General features: G+C 39.3%; 1 protein-coding gene across 3 annotated transcripts in view; it reads right to left on the bottom strand.

Moving 5' to 3' along the window:
* Positions 1 to 12,221, bottom strand: part of LRRC9 (leucine rich repeat containing 9) — a 235,793-nt gene that overhangs the window by 124,997 nt on the left and 98,575 nt on the right. For 2 of the 3 annotated variants that reach the window (XM_089676540.1, XM_089676542.1), the window contains exons 15-18: positions 12,073 to 12,219; positions 9,546 to 9,667; positions 6,892 to 7,056; positions 3,462 to 3,581 (exon numbers count right to left, since the gene is read on the bottom strand). In XM_089676540.1, coding sequence (XP_089532666.1) covers positions 3,462 to 3,581; positions 6,892 to 7,056; positions 9,546 to 9,667; positions 12,073 to 12,219 — 554 coding nt within the window. The remainder of the gene's footprint in view (positions 1 to 3,461; positions 3,582 to 6,891; positions 7,057 to 9,545; positions 9,668 to 12,072; positions 12,220 to 12,221) is intronic. The other variant, XM_089676541.1, reaches the window with a different exon arrangement.

Genomic DNA, 12,221 nt, shown 5'->3' with positions numbered 1-12,221 from the left:
GATCAATGATGGAGAAGGATCTGGGTGTTCTGGTAGATCACAAGCTTATTAATAGCATGCAATGCCAAGCTGTGGTTTCCAAAGTGAGCAAAATCTTCTCTTGTATTAAAATAGGTAGGTATGGACTGCAAAGAGAGAGATATCATTTTGCCACGTAGAAATCATTAGTAAGAATACCTCATCTGGAATATGCAGTTCAGGTTTGGGCACCAATTCACAGAAAGGATATTGGGTAACTGGAGAAAGTAAAGAGAAGGGCAACCAAACTGATAAGAGGCATGGAGGAGATCAGCTATGAGGAAAGATTAGAGGAACTGAATTTATTTTCTCTTGGCAAGAGATTAAGGGGGGGATATGATCAACATGTATAAATACTGTATATAAATGGTCCATGTAGTGAACTCAGTGTAGAATTATTTACCTTAAGGTCATTACAGAAGACAATTGGGCACTCTTTACATTTGGAAGAAAAGAGATTTAAAGTGGTAGTAAACTAGTTTTTTTTATTTTATCTACAGGTAATCTTATAATAAAGTTTACCTGTAGGTAAAATGAATATCTCTTAAACATGCATCATTTAGAAGATACTCTCACATATTATTAGCACATTATAACATCACCTTACAGGGGACTTTTTGTTTTTCTTTCTGGCAGTTTACTACCGCTTTAATCTCCAAATATGGAAAGGTTTCTTCACAGTTAAAGCTATGAAAATGTGGAATAGACTCCCTCAAGAGTTGGTTCTGGCCAACTCAGTAGATTGCTTTAAAAAAGGCCTGGATTCTTCCCTAGATACACATAATATAACTGGATGCAAACATTTATATGTAAAGCTAATCCAGGAAATATCCAATTGCCTTTTGGGAGATCGGGAAGGAATTTTTTTCCCCTGCAGGAGCAAATTGAGTCATGCCTTGCTGAGTTTTTTTTTTTGCTTTCCTCTGGATCAACTATAGGTATAGGATAGAAATAAACTATTTATTTTCCGTTTATGGTTGAACTAGATGGACTTGTGTCAATTTTTCAGCCAGACTAACTATGCAACTATGTCCTGCAAAGAGACAGCCCCAACCAGCAAAGAGACATCCCCATCCAACAAAGACAGCCACTTCCAGCAAAGAGACATCCCTATATCCAGAAAAGAGACATCCCCATCCAGCAAAGACAGCCCCTTCCAGCAAACAGACATCCCAGTCCAGCAGAGACAGCCTATATCTATCAAAGGGACAGCCCCATATCCAGCAAAGGGACAGCCCCATATCCAGCAAAGAGTCAGCCCCATATCCAGCAAAGAGACAGCCCCATATCCAGCAAAGAGATATCCCCATATCCAGCAAAGAGACGGCCCCATCCAGTAAAGAAAAATCACCATCCAGCAAAGAGACATCCCCATACCAGCAAAGAGACATCCCCCATATCCAGCAAGCAGCATTAACAGACACAGCCCCATCCAGAAAAATGGTCAATTTAATAAAAAAGCTATGTATGACAACTTATCTTCACTGTTTTCTCCACAGCACAGCGATCACTGCACAGTCAGGACAGGCTATCCACACCGCATCTCCTCTAGACAGTTGCGGCTGTCACCACAAAGAGCATCTGGTCTGCATGGGGAGGTGTAGAGCAGATAATATCACTTCACTTTCCGCTCTCAGCCAGAACTATCTTAGTTGCATCAGCTTATGTGGCCAGCTCACTCTGCGGCCTCCCTGCTACAGCACTGGAAACTGCATCATGCCCTCAAAGTCTTAGGCGAAGGTGCCGGAATGGCTTTCCAGCATGTTCCACCAGACAAAAAGCCATATATATGTCAACCACACCCACATTACACTACAGTTCTGTATACACAGATTGTTCATGGAATGCCACCAGAAATGTCATTTTCTGTTTGAGAAATTGGCTAACTGGTTTTCCAAGAAGTCTGCAGTAAGATACATGTTACATTTTAGGCATATTCTGTAACAAAAAGTTCAGCTTTGCTGCTTTAAGGGTTAATCACTTCTAAAAGGAATGCTAACCCTGCCACTCTTCTCATTAGAGCATTACAAGTGTACCAGCTGATCAATAATGAAAAAGTCACTCCCATTCCGAATCAGTATCCAAAAGACATAGAAGAGCAAAGAGCTTTTTCTTCAGAGCAGAAACAGGTAGGAATCTGCAACAAAGTTGCAATATACGTTGATCACCCTGAGAGGATTTTTCTCAACAAAAGTGAGGTTATTCTTTAACCGCTTGACGCCGACATCACACAAATATGCGGCCTCACAGAACTGGGCTTTTTTCTGTGGGGCCGCATATTTGCGTACCTGTCTTTTTGCTGGGAGTATGGCGCTCCCAGCACGAAGACCGTGGTGTCACTGAGAACCCCGGGCCACCCCTATTCCACATGAGATTCACATGATTGCTGTGATAGCCTCTGATTAGCTATCACAGTGATCAGTCACTGTATAGCCCTCCCCCCTTGTTTTTTTTTCTCTATGAATGGAGGAGAGAGATACATTGCATCTCTCTAACTCCTGGTATAGAGGAAAAAAAAGCAATGTTTATTTATTTATCTTTTTTTTTTTTAACAAATATTAAAAAATAAAAGAAAAAATAAAGAAAAAATACCTAGATCAAGGTTTGATCTAGTTCAGTACCATGGTAAGTGTTTGGATCAAAGGTCAAGGTCAGGGTGAAAGGTCAGGATTTTTTTTTTAAATTGGTATCAGTTAGTGTCAGTGTGTTTAAGGTAAAAAAAACAAAATGTGCACTATTGTTTCTGGGCTGTACTATGGGTACAAACAACAAATAACATACACATATATGGTATCGTTGCGATCGTCAAGAGCTGGAACATTTATTTTGGGTTGTTCTTTGGTGCTAGGTTATGGTAGTAACAAGAAACACACAGCTAAATTTAAAAACATGATTTTCTTTTTTTTTACTATTTTGGGCCACTTTTCCTTTGATAATAAAAAAAAACAGGAGATATCCATTACCATTTACCACCAAATGAAAGCCCAATTTGTCCTGAAAAAAATGCGGTATAATCCACCTGGATGTACAAAGTAGTTGTGATGATATGCAGAGTTTTACTAACACATGTCAACGTTCCAAAATTGTGCTTAGGCAATATGATTTGTGTTACCCTTAGGAGTGAAGGGGTTAAACACTATTGTTAGCCCTGAGCAGGGCAAGCAGTGTAAACCACAATTTTAGTTTTTTTAACAATAGAAAGGTGCCACTTTCAGAGGACAGAATCTGGATTGGGGATTTAGAAATTCACTTATTGTATCTTCTATGGCAAAACTTGTTAACAGCAAAAAAAGTACAGGACTAAAAAGAAGTAAATGTCCAGTACCAAATAGTAATGTCACCTACTACATTTGTACATAAAATTCGAATCCAAATCTAAAGGCACCGTAATATCAAGCAGCACCTAATCACAAGAATAAATTTGGAAGCCAAATTTAACTTACCAAGCATGAAACATCATCTAGACTTGAAAATTCATTGAAACTTATGATGAGCTTTTTAAGCCCACGTAGTTTTGAAATCTCTTTCAGTTTGCTTAAACTGTTACCATGCAAGTTCAAGACCTGTTTAGGGAAAAATGCATGAATTTACCATCAAATAATTAAACAAGAGTTTCTTTGCTAAAAAAAAAAAGAACAATGAACCTAAAACAGAATAACACTGAAAGCCAAAAGAAAATCAACATACATATCAATGCCCGATAATATATCTTTAGGAATGAAATGTTGGTTGATAGCCTGAAGGGTACCTGCAGACTGCCCACTCAGATGTCTTTCCCAATGTACTGTGACACTTCCCATTTCAGCCCTTATAGGTCACTTTAGATAAACTATATTATGGCTAAGGGCATAGTATACACTATCCACAGAAGCTTGACTTTAGTACAACATCGTGCTTTTTCTCTCCAGAGACCTCACTCCATCTTCCATGACATACAGGCTGGGTCCCTAGGATGCCTGTGCCAAGAGAAGGAGCCTAAGCACACAAGCAATATAGCCTCCTCCAAAATAGCTTCACTCAGCCTTGGATATTTATACTGTATCTACTCTAACTCGTCTTGCCCCCTAATGGGCCCTGTTCCTGAGATATGCCATGTATTCATGCACCCCTTTAAAATTGTCCTGAAGTAACTTCAGACCAGGCAAAGTTAAAGTGGTTGTAAACCTAGGACAAGAAATATGAACAAAGCTTATTCTGTACTTGTCTCAATTAAGAGCACTAAGTTTTATTTCTCTCTGCAGCTTTGTTCTTCTGCTGTCAGCATAAATCACTTCTGTCAATTTTTCCTGGCACCAAGGGAAAAAAAGATGACAGGGGAGGAAGGTCCAGCAGAATTACAGCCTTAGCTCTGTTCTTGTGTACTGTGTCACTTCCCTCCAATCTATTCTATTCTATTTTTAAAATTCTATTCTACTCATCAAAAATGCAATGCACAGCAGCAAAAATTTTATTTTATTTCACTTTTATACCTTACTGTATTTCTTGCAATATGTTTCCAGTTCAAATTTGTTTTTTTATTATTTTCACATTAATTTTCAAACTAATTTTTGAATTCGAATTAAAATCTTTTAAATTCATATTCATTTTCAAAATCGAATTTGGATAATTTGTTATTTATTATTCATTATTCTATTTTATTCTAAGTAGGAATTATCATCTTATTTCACTTTTATACCTTATTGTATTTATTACAATATGTTTCCATTTCGAATTCAAATTCATTTTCAAATTCATATTTGGATAATTTATTACTTCATTACCTTATTTAATTTTGTTATAATTTATTTCAGATTCGTTACTTTCGGAATTCAGAAATTCGGATACATCCAAACTTCCGAATAACAAAAATTTTGTCCGAATTTTGATTTGAAACTAAATGAATCTCACATGTCTAATAAACATTCTTTTACTGACGTTGTTTCAATATAACAAATTAACAGGAAAACAAAGATGTCTTCAATACACATGCTTGTACAGAATCTAAGTGCCCCCTAGTTATTCTCCTGGTGCTACTTTTCCCATGAGGTAGTCATACCTTGAATATGTAGGAAAGTCCTTTCAGTCCTTGAGTCAAAAGCTTGAGTGCATATCCCTGAAACCCTGACTGGGCTCCAACAGGGGGTTGTTAAGTGCAAAATAGTGGATCACATCCTTAGCAGCATGTTCTTCCCTAGATGGGGAGACCTGGAACTGAACCTCTGGCCATTTTACTAATTGTAATGCCCTTCACCCCGGAAGCGTTTGCCCCAGCAGAGTGCAGCAATTCCCCAAAAAGCTCAGGAAAACCCGGCTAGCAGAGTTAACCCTTACCTCCCAGGGAGTACTACCCCAACAAAGCAAATACAACTAAACAGTGCTACAGGGTTATTCTAATTCTAACCATGAATACATCAACTAGAAAACAGTAGAACATTTTTATCCAACATAAAACATTTAACATCCACCTGCTTACACGCATAACACATATGTATGACAGGAAAGGGGCTCAGTGCGAATTCCCAGCACAGAGAACGAGCTGTCGAGGACAGCTGTCGGTGTCCACTAATAATCTGTAGCTGGACTGACCCCTTGATTATTCTAGCATATTATTCCCAACGCACATGTTCTTGTAGAAATGGTTGTATATGTAGGCAGGTGCTGCAGCAACTATAGGCTGGAACCGAAGACAATCAGAGAGAAGAAATGTCACCAGCACACCACAGATCTCCAAAATTGCTCCAAAGCTTTGGTCAGAGATCACATCATTACAGCAGAAGCCTCGTCTTCACTGTCACATGCCTGCTGAAGGGTTCTTGCAAGGCTCCTCCTACCGAAAGGTTGCCACTGCTGTAACAATGTGATCGCTGATTAAAGCTTTGGAACCATTTTGGAGATCTGTGGTGTGCTGGTGACGTTTCTTCACTGACTCTGATCATATGACTACATTGAAAGCCAATCACAATGGTTACATGATTGCCGATCCTTCCTGCTTTGGGGTATTCAGAACATTTGAAAGGGATCCCTGGGCAGAAGGGAAGGGGTTAAAGCCAAACGTTTTACTTATATAACGTGTTATAAAATTTTATTCTATAGGGATACATTTGAAAATAAAGTTACAATGCTCAAAAAAACTCAATCTCTTAAATTTCCCCAAAACAGAAAGCATGCCTAAAAGTAATAATAATGAAAATATAGCCTGACACATTGGAAAATATATTCTGACTGCCCTTCTGTGTGAACCTTTATGAAATGAGGAGGATACAGAGTTAGATATAGCATGAAAGCAAATTTTCTGTGTAACCAACACACAGCTAGGGCCTGCTGAAAGAAGTAAGAAGCAAACAATTATATTTCTTTAGAAGGGTATTTATAGACATTAACCACAACTTTCTAACCTTGGAGAGGAGGGTTAGATGTCCAGAACTACAACCAAACAGGGTTGTGGCATCAAACAAGTAGAGGATCTTCAGTCCTCTTTATCTTTTACAAATCAACCAAAGCTAAGCTGCTTGAATACTTTTATTCATTGAGACTTCAAGTACACCTTTTTTGCAACATGTGGCAGGGAGCAATTGCCTAGTGTCCAAGTGTTACAGTATAGCTAAAGAGATCCTCACTTTGACAGTTGTCACTGGAACAGGCGACATCATTGAAGTATTTCCCTCCTTTCCTGTTCTTGTGACAACTCAAAATTGTGGATTCCAACAAAGGTTCTAACCCTTCCCTACTCTATCCAAAGTTAACAAAAGGTTTGCAGTTCTTTGATCTGCTGTGTATATATGTGTGTATGTGACCTTAATGCTTCCCTTCATGGATATTCCACAAAATTAATTGTTTTATAATTACCCAAAACTGTATGATGGTGGCTCAGCATTTAAGATTTGCAATACTTACTGATATTTGACTGTAAGTACTGACTTTTGCTACAGAAAGGATAGTATTTTCATCTAAACTAATTATTTTGGGCCTTGGTTTGACAGTTGGCTCCATGGAAAGAATGTGTTCATCCAGTTTAATTTCAGGTGCACTTTCATGAAGACTAGAAGCTGGGGCCTCTACCTGGAAACAAACAGAGAAAACTTATTTAACATACATAGGAAATACATATGGAAATTACTTGTTCTGAAGGATACTTCTGAAAATGGAGAATTCAGCCTGGGAGTAATTTGGTATCATAACCTATGTGTTTGAAGACCTACACCAACACTGTTCACAAGGTTTTCCTTTACCACCATTACAATCAAGGTTTGGTAAAAAAGAGAATATAGCTTACATAACGTGCATTTATGACTGCTAACATGCCTTAAACATCTGTGTGTAAATTGTATTAACTTACTTTATTCAAAGAGTTACTTCACTATAAACAGGTGGTATCAGATGAACAGATGTGGAAACGTGATTAAAAGAAGACTGCCATAGTTTATGTACATATTACACCAAAATAGAAATTTGTAATCAAAAAGCTTAGGTTCCCTGCTGTTTGGAAGCCTCTAGATCTGTCTAGTTGGGGGGGGGGGGGGTCAGACTGCTGCAGAGAGCCCGCTGCATCCACACAGATAGCAAGGGTCTTTATCTGCAGCATGCTTACAGAGAACAGGCTTTTATACTCAGAATGTGGCTGCTTTCTAAAGATAACTGTAAGACTTTGTGCACCGTTTGTTTGATACATTTGGAATATAGTTCACTTGTTAAGGGCTTGTTCACACTTGTGTGGAAATTAGCATTATTTTTCACTGCAAAGCAACTGTTTTTTGTTTGCCTTGTTCACACTAGAACAGGGGTAGCATCTGCTGAGATTTGCTGCCTGCAACATGTCTTTTTTTTTTTTTGTTAAAGCGAAATTAATTTCGTAAATACACTGAAGTACAATTTCTGCATGTACATGATAAATACCTAATAACGGGTACAGCGAGCGCTCAAATCAGAATAAATACCATGAAAAAATTATTACAAGGTAATGACGATAATCATTAAAACAGCTGCATATGCACTAACATAGTAACCCTAAAAACCCAGTAAAAACCAATCAATAAAAAAGTGCAGCACTGGATAAATAGTTATCACCATTAAATGAATAGTATCACTAATACAGTAGAAAATTATTAAAAAGTGAATGTTGCGCATCAGCAGGCACAAAATAGGAATGTGATAGGATTAAAAAGTCTGAAATTCAAATAAGTGTTCAAAATAGTGCAGGCTTGACATGATCAGGTCAGCAGATAGGTGTTTCCTTCATATATAATCAATAGTGACTTCTAGTGAAAATCCGTGCGATCCAATCTGTGTGATATATACAGTATATATAAAATGCGCACTCACCAGATGCACATTAAGTATGCACATTAAGCAGAATAAGACACTGTAGGGAGCCCCTTTAGGTAGATCTGTCAGCCAGCCTGGAACAAGGATCCCTCCTCTGGACACAAGCTTCCTCTGCAGCCACGCTTCCTCTAGGGGTCTCTGTGAGCTTAGCACAGATTAGAGCCAATGATAAAGAATTCCTCATAGTGTAGTAATATATAAAATGCCAATTTATTAGTAGAAATGTTCACCCAGCCAGATAATAATAAAACCGTTGCGTTTAGCAACTAAAAATTGCAAATACAATAGAACTTCCTATTAATCAAAGCCATGTGGCTGAGCAGCCACTCTCCAAAATGGCCGCCGGACCTTCGTACGGCTCCGGCAGTGTGACGTCACCCCTTTTGATAAAGCGCTTGGCACAAAATGCGTCAAGGAGGATCCATACGTTGTGACGTCATGCCGCCGGACCTTCGTACGTCGCCGGCGGCGTGACGTCACAACGTATGGATCCTCATTTTGCAGAAGCTTGTGTCCAGAGGAGGGAACTATAAACCATATTTGGAGAACTAGGCTGTTCTCCAAATATGGTATATAGTGCAGTGAATGAGCACTGTCACTGCTAGGATGTCAAATGTAATACTGGCAGAATGGCCAGTCTGAAAAAAAATGAAAACAAATGCAGCCACTACATCTGCAATATGTATAAAAAATGTTTTTTAAGTTTAGATATGCCTTAAGCAGATAATGCATTTTATTGCCATATCCCCCCATGAAATAGATGGGAAGTAGGGAAGTGTTTTCTCAGTTCCTTTTCTGTCCAACACCCCTCATATAAACAGGAAATAAGGAGAAATTATCCAAACAAGACATTAACAATAATGACAGCTGACAGAGGTTCTAACTCTTCCAGATTATCTAAAACATAAAAAAAATAAAAATATTTGGTCAGAATTGGGCTTTAAGCTTGCTGCAGTAACTTTTAATTTTGCTTTTAAGGGGACAGGTTTGTGTGATTAAGTAGACAGTTCGGGAAAGTTATAGCAATGGCCTCTCATCGATCTAAAGACGAACAGCAGATCAAAATCTGCAATTAATTTTTTCTAAACCCCAATATAAACTCCCCTGTATACATTTTTTCTTTTCAGCAAAAGTTGGGTTACATGTTGATTGTGTTAATATACCACTGCCTAGTCAATATCTAGAGAACACTGTAATGATGCAGAAGAGTAATAAGAACATGGTACCAGAGGAATATAGTCAAACTCAACAATGTACTCTGGCACGATGAGTTCAGGATCAAACACAAACCAGTCACACCGGTGTAGGCTGCAGTCACAGCTCCCATGCTCCTCAGAAGAACGTGTTTCTGCAAAAAGAGAAGACAGTCAGAATTTCCAGTATCGTAGAATAAATATGCTTAAAAAAAGATCATTACATAAAATAATATAAGCTGTATTTACACAGAGGATTTCAACAGTGCATCAATCAGCAGTTTACTATCTAGGAAAATGAGGTTTCTAGTTTAAGGGTTAAAAGTTAAAGGGTAACTCCACTTTCATAGAAAAAATAGCAAATAAAAAAAAAATATAGCAGCACTGTGATTTTCTGTAAAATGCACAGAAATATGACAACCTGGAAGCGTTCTGGAGTACACAACACCCCTAGGAAATATAATTTCCTGTTTGTGTTATTGGCTTACTAATTTTCCCAGAATTCTGCACCAAGATAGAAATTGGATGTTGGACATCCTGTGAAAAAAAAAATAAATAAATACTTACCGTAATTTTCCTTTCCTGGTGAACTCCATGGCAGCACATGTATGGGTAGCTCCCCTCTCGCTCCTACCCCATAGGTCCCCACTCCCATAAATTGTGAGACTAAGCCATATGCCTCATTCTGTAATTAGCCTACTCATGCCATTGGGAGGTGAATCATGCTGCAATGGAGCCCATCAGAAAAGAAAGATTACAGTAAGTTTTTGGTAGGAAATTTTTAGCTTTCCTGACAGACTCCATGGCAGCATATATATGAGAATTAAGTAGCCATACAGGGACACGGGAGGGAGTGACAAACAAGAGAAAATTTGAAATTAAACCATTAGCAGACAACACCTTCAGGACAAAATTAACAGAAGATAGAGAAGCAGGCGTCACACAATAGTTTTTCATAAAGGTATAAATAGAAGACCCAGAAGCAGCTTTACAGATTACTTCAGGAGCCAGGTGATGAGAAGCTGCTCAAGATGTTGACAAACTTTTGATTCAGTGCATACTCACTGCCTCCAGAAGAGCCAAGCACTTTGCTCTATAAGCATGTTGGATGGCTTGCACGATCCATGGTTTCCCTCTGTTCTTCCCAGAGAAAAGCAAGAACAGGCGATCTAAGAGCCTAAATGAGGCTGGGCTGTAGCCTGCAGGTAGGCTTTCAACATTTCCTCCACATCCAGTGGATGCGTATTATCGCTCTAAGCCACTTTGAAGGTTGGCAGGGTAAGTTCATGATTTTCATAAAAAACCAATGTCACCTTCGGATTTGAGTCCAGCATGGGTATCAGGACCACCTGATCTGGGAAAAAGGCTCTTTATGCCCCGATCTCTTGCTCTGCTTTCTGGACTGGGACCTCTTCTGGCTTAGCAAGGGTCAGCCCTCAAAACCCTGACTTACTGCCCGTTACCAAGGCTATAGCGCTACCCAACTTATTACCAAAAAGTGAAGACCCCTCAAAACTGATCTTACACCAAGCCTGCTTAGTGGTGGGATCAGCAAGCCAAGGACACAGCCACAATGCACGCTTGGACGTAACAGACCAGAGAATAACCTAGCCTGGAAAGGCCTGCTGCGTAGCTGATAGATGGAACAGCAGATGGACGTGAGTGGGGCCTCATGTCTAAGTTTTGCCTAAGGCCTCAAAGTCTAAAGCCTCCTCTGTGCTCCAGCCGCCATGAGAGGCTACAAATCACTAGCGCTAGGGAAAAGAAAAAATATGGATCAAAAAAAGAACTGCACTCACACAACCCTAGTCCAGAGGCAAGGAAAGCAGCTGCAGTATTCACACTGGGCACTTCTACAGCAAACCCCTGATAGAAGGGTGTCTGCCCGATGGCAGGACCCCCTCTCTCAGCATCGATCCTCTGCGTACATGTGCCCACCATGACCCCAGTGATACCTGGAGGCCACAGTGACTAATCGAGTCATCCTGGTAAAAGTGGCACTCTCCTGGACATTGCAGGACACACCACGCACTTGTACAGCTGTCCCACACAACACCCTGAAAGTTGACGCCTTCTAAAAAGTAGAGAAAAACTTAAAACGTACTGGGTCCTATGAGGAGGACAAAAAAGTGTCCTACAAAAAGGTAGAAGCAAGGGCAGAGCCACCCATACGTATGCTGCCACAGAGCATTAGAACCATGGAAGTGCAGCAACTGACTGTTAAATAATAAAGACACTCCCATTTACATTCACTTTGCACATGGACACAGACATACAAACAGCTATTTCTTCAGAAAAACTAAACATAAGAATCTGCAAGAAAGTAATTTTCTTGGTAATTTTGTATGCCTGGTTCCTTGGTTCCCCTCTGTATGCTATGTTTGTTTGGTTGCTTCCTCCATCCCCTATATCACTGTAGTACACAGTAGGGATGTGGGTGCAGGTGGAAAGAACCAAAGAGTGAAACACAGGGCTAGGGCTCTGACACATCCGAAGCTCTTTGGGAGATTATGTAATTGCATAACCTTACGAATATAGGTATTTGTACATAGTAACATACCATTGTATGAAGGATATACACAATTCCTCTTAAATTTCAATGGCCTGAATACAGAATTGGCGTCAGGATAAATATCTGGGTTCATGGCAATATTTTCTTTGGCTTGAACACTACGGCCCAGGAAAACTTTAACAATGATCAATTTACCT

Source organism: Staurois parvus, unplaced genomic scaffold (assembly GCF_062004578.1).
Source record: "Staurois parvus isolate SC_StPar_1 unplaced genomic scaffold, SC_StPar_1.0 ptg000171l, whole genome shotgun sequence".
NCBI classification, from domain to species: domain Eukaryota; kingdom Metazoa; phylum Chordata; class Amphibia; order Anura; family Ranidae; genus Staurois; species Staurois parvus.
Note: the sequence above shows the minus strand (reverse complement) of the source record. Positions and strands in the feature narration are given on the sequence as shown.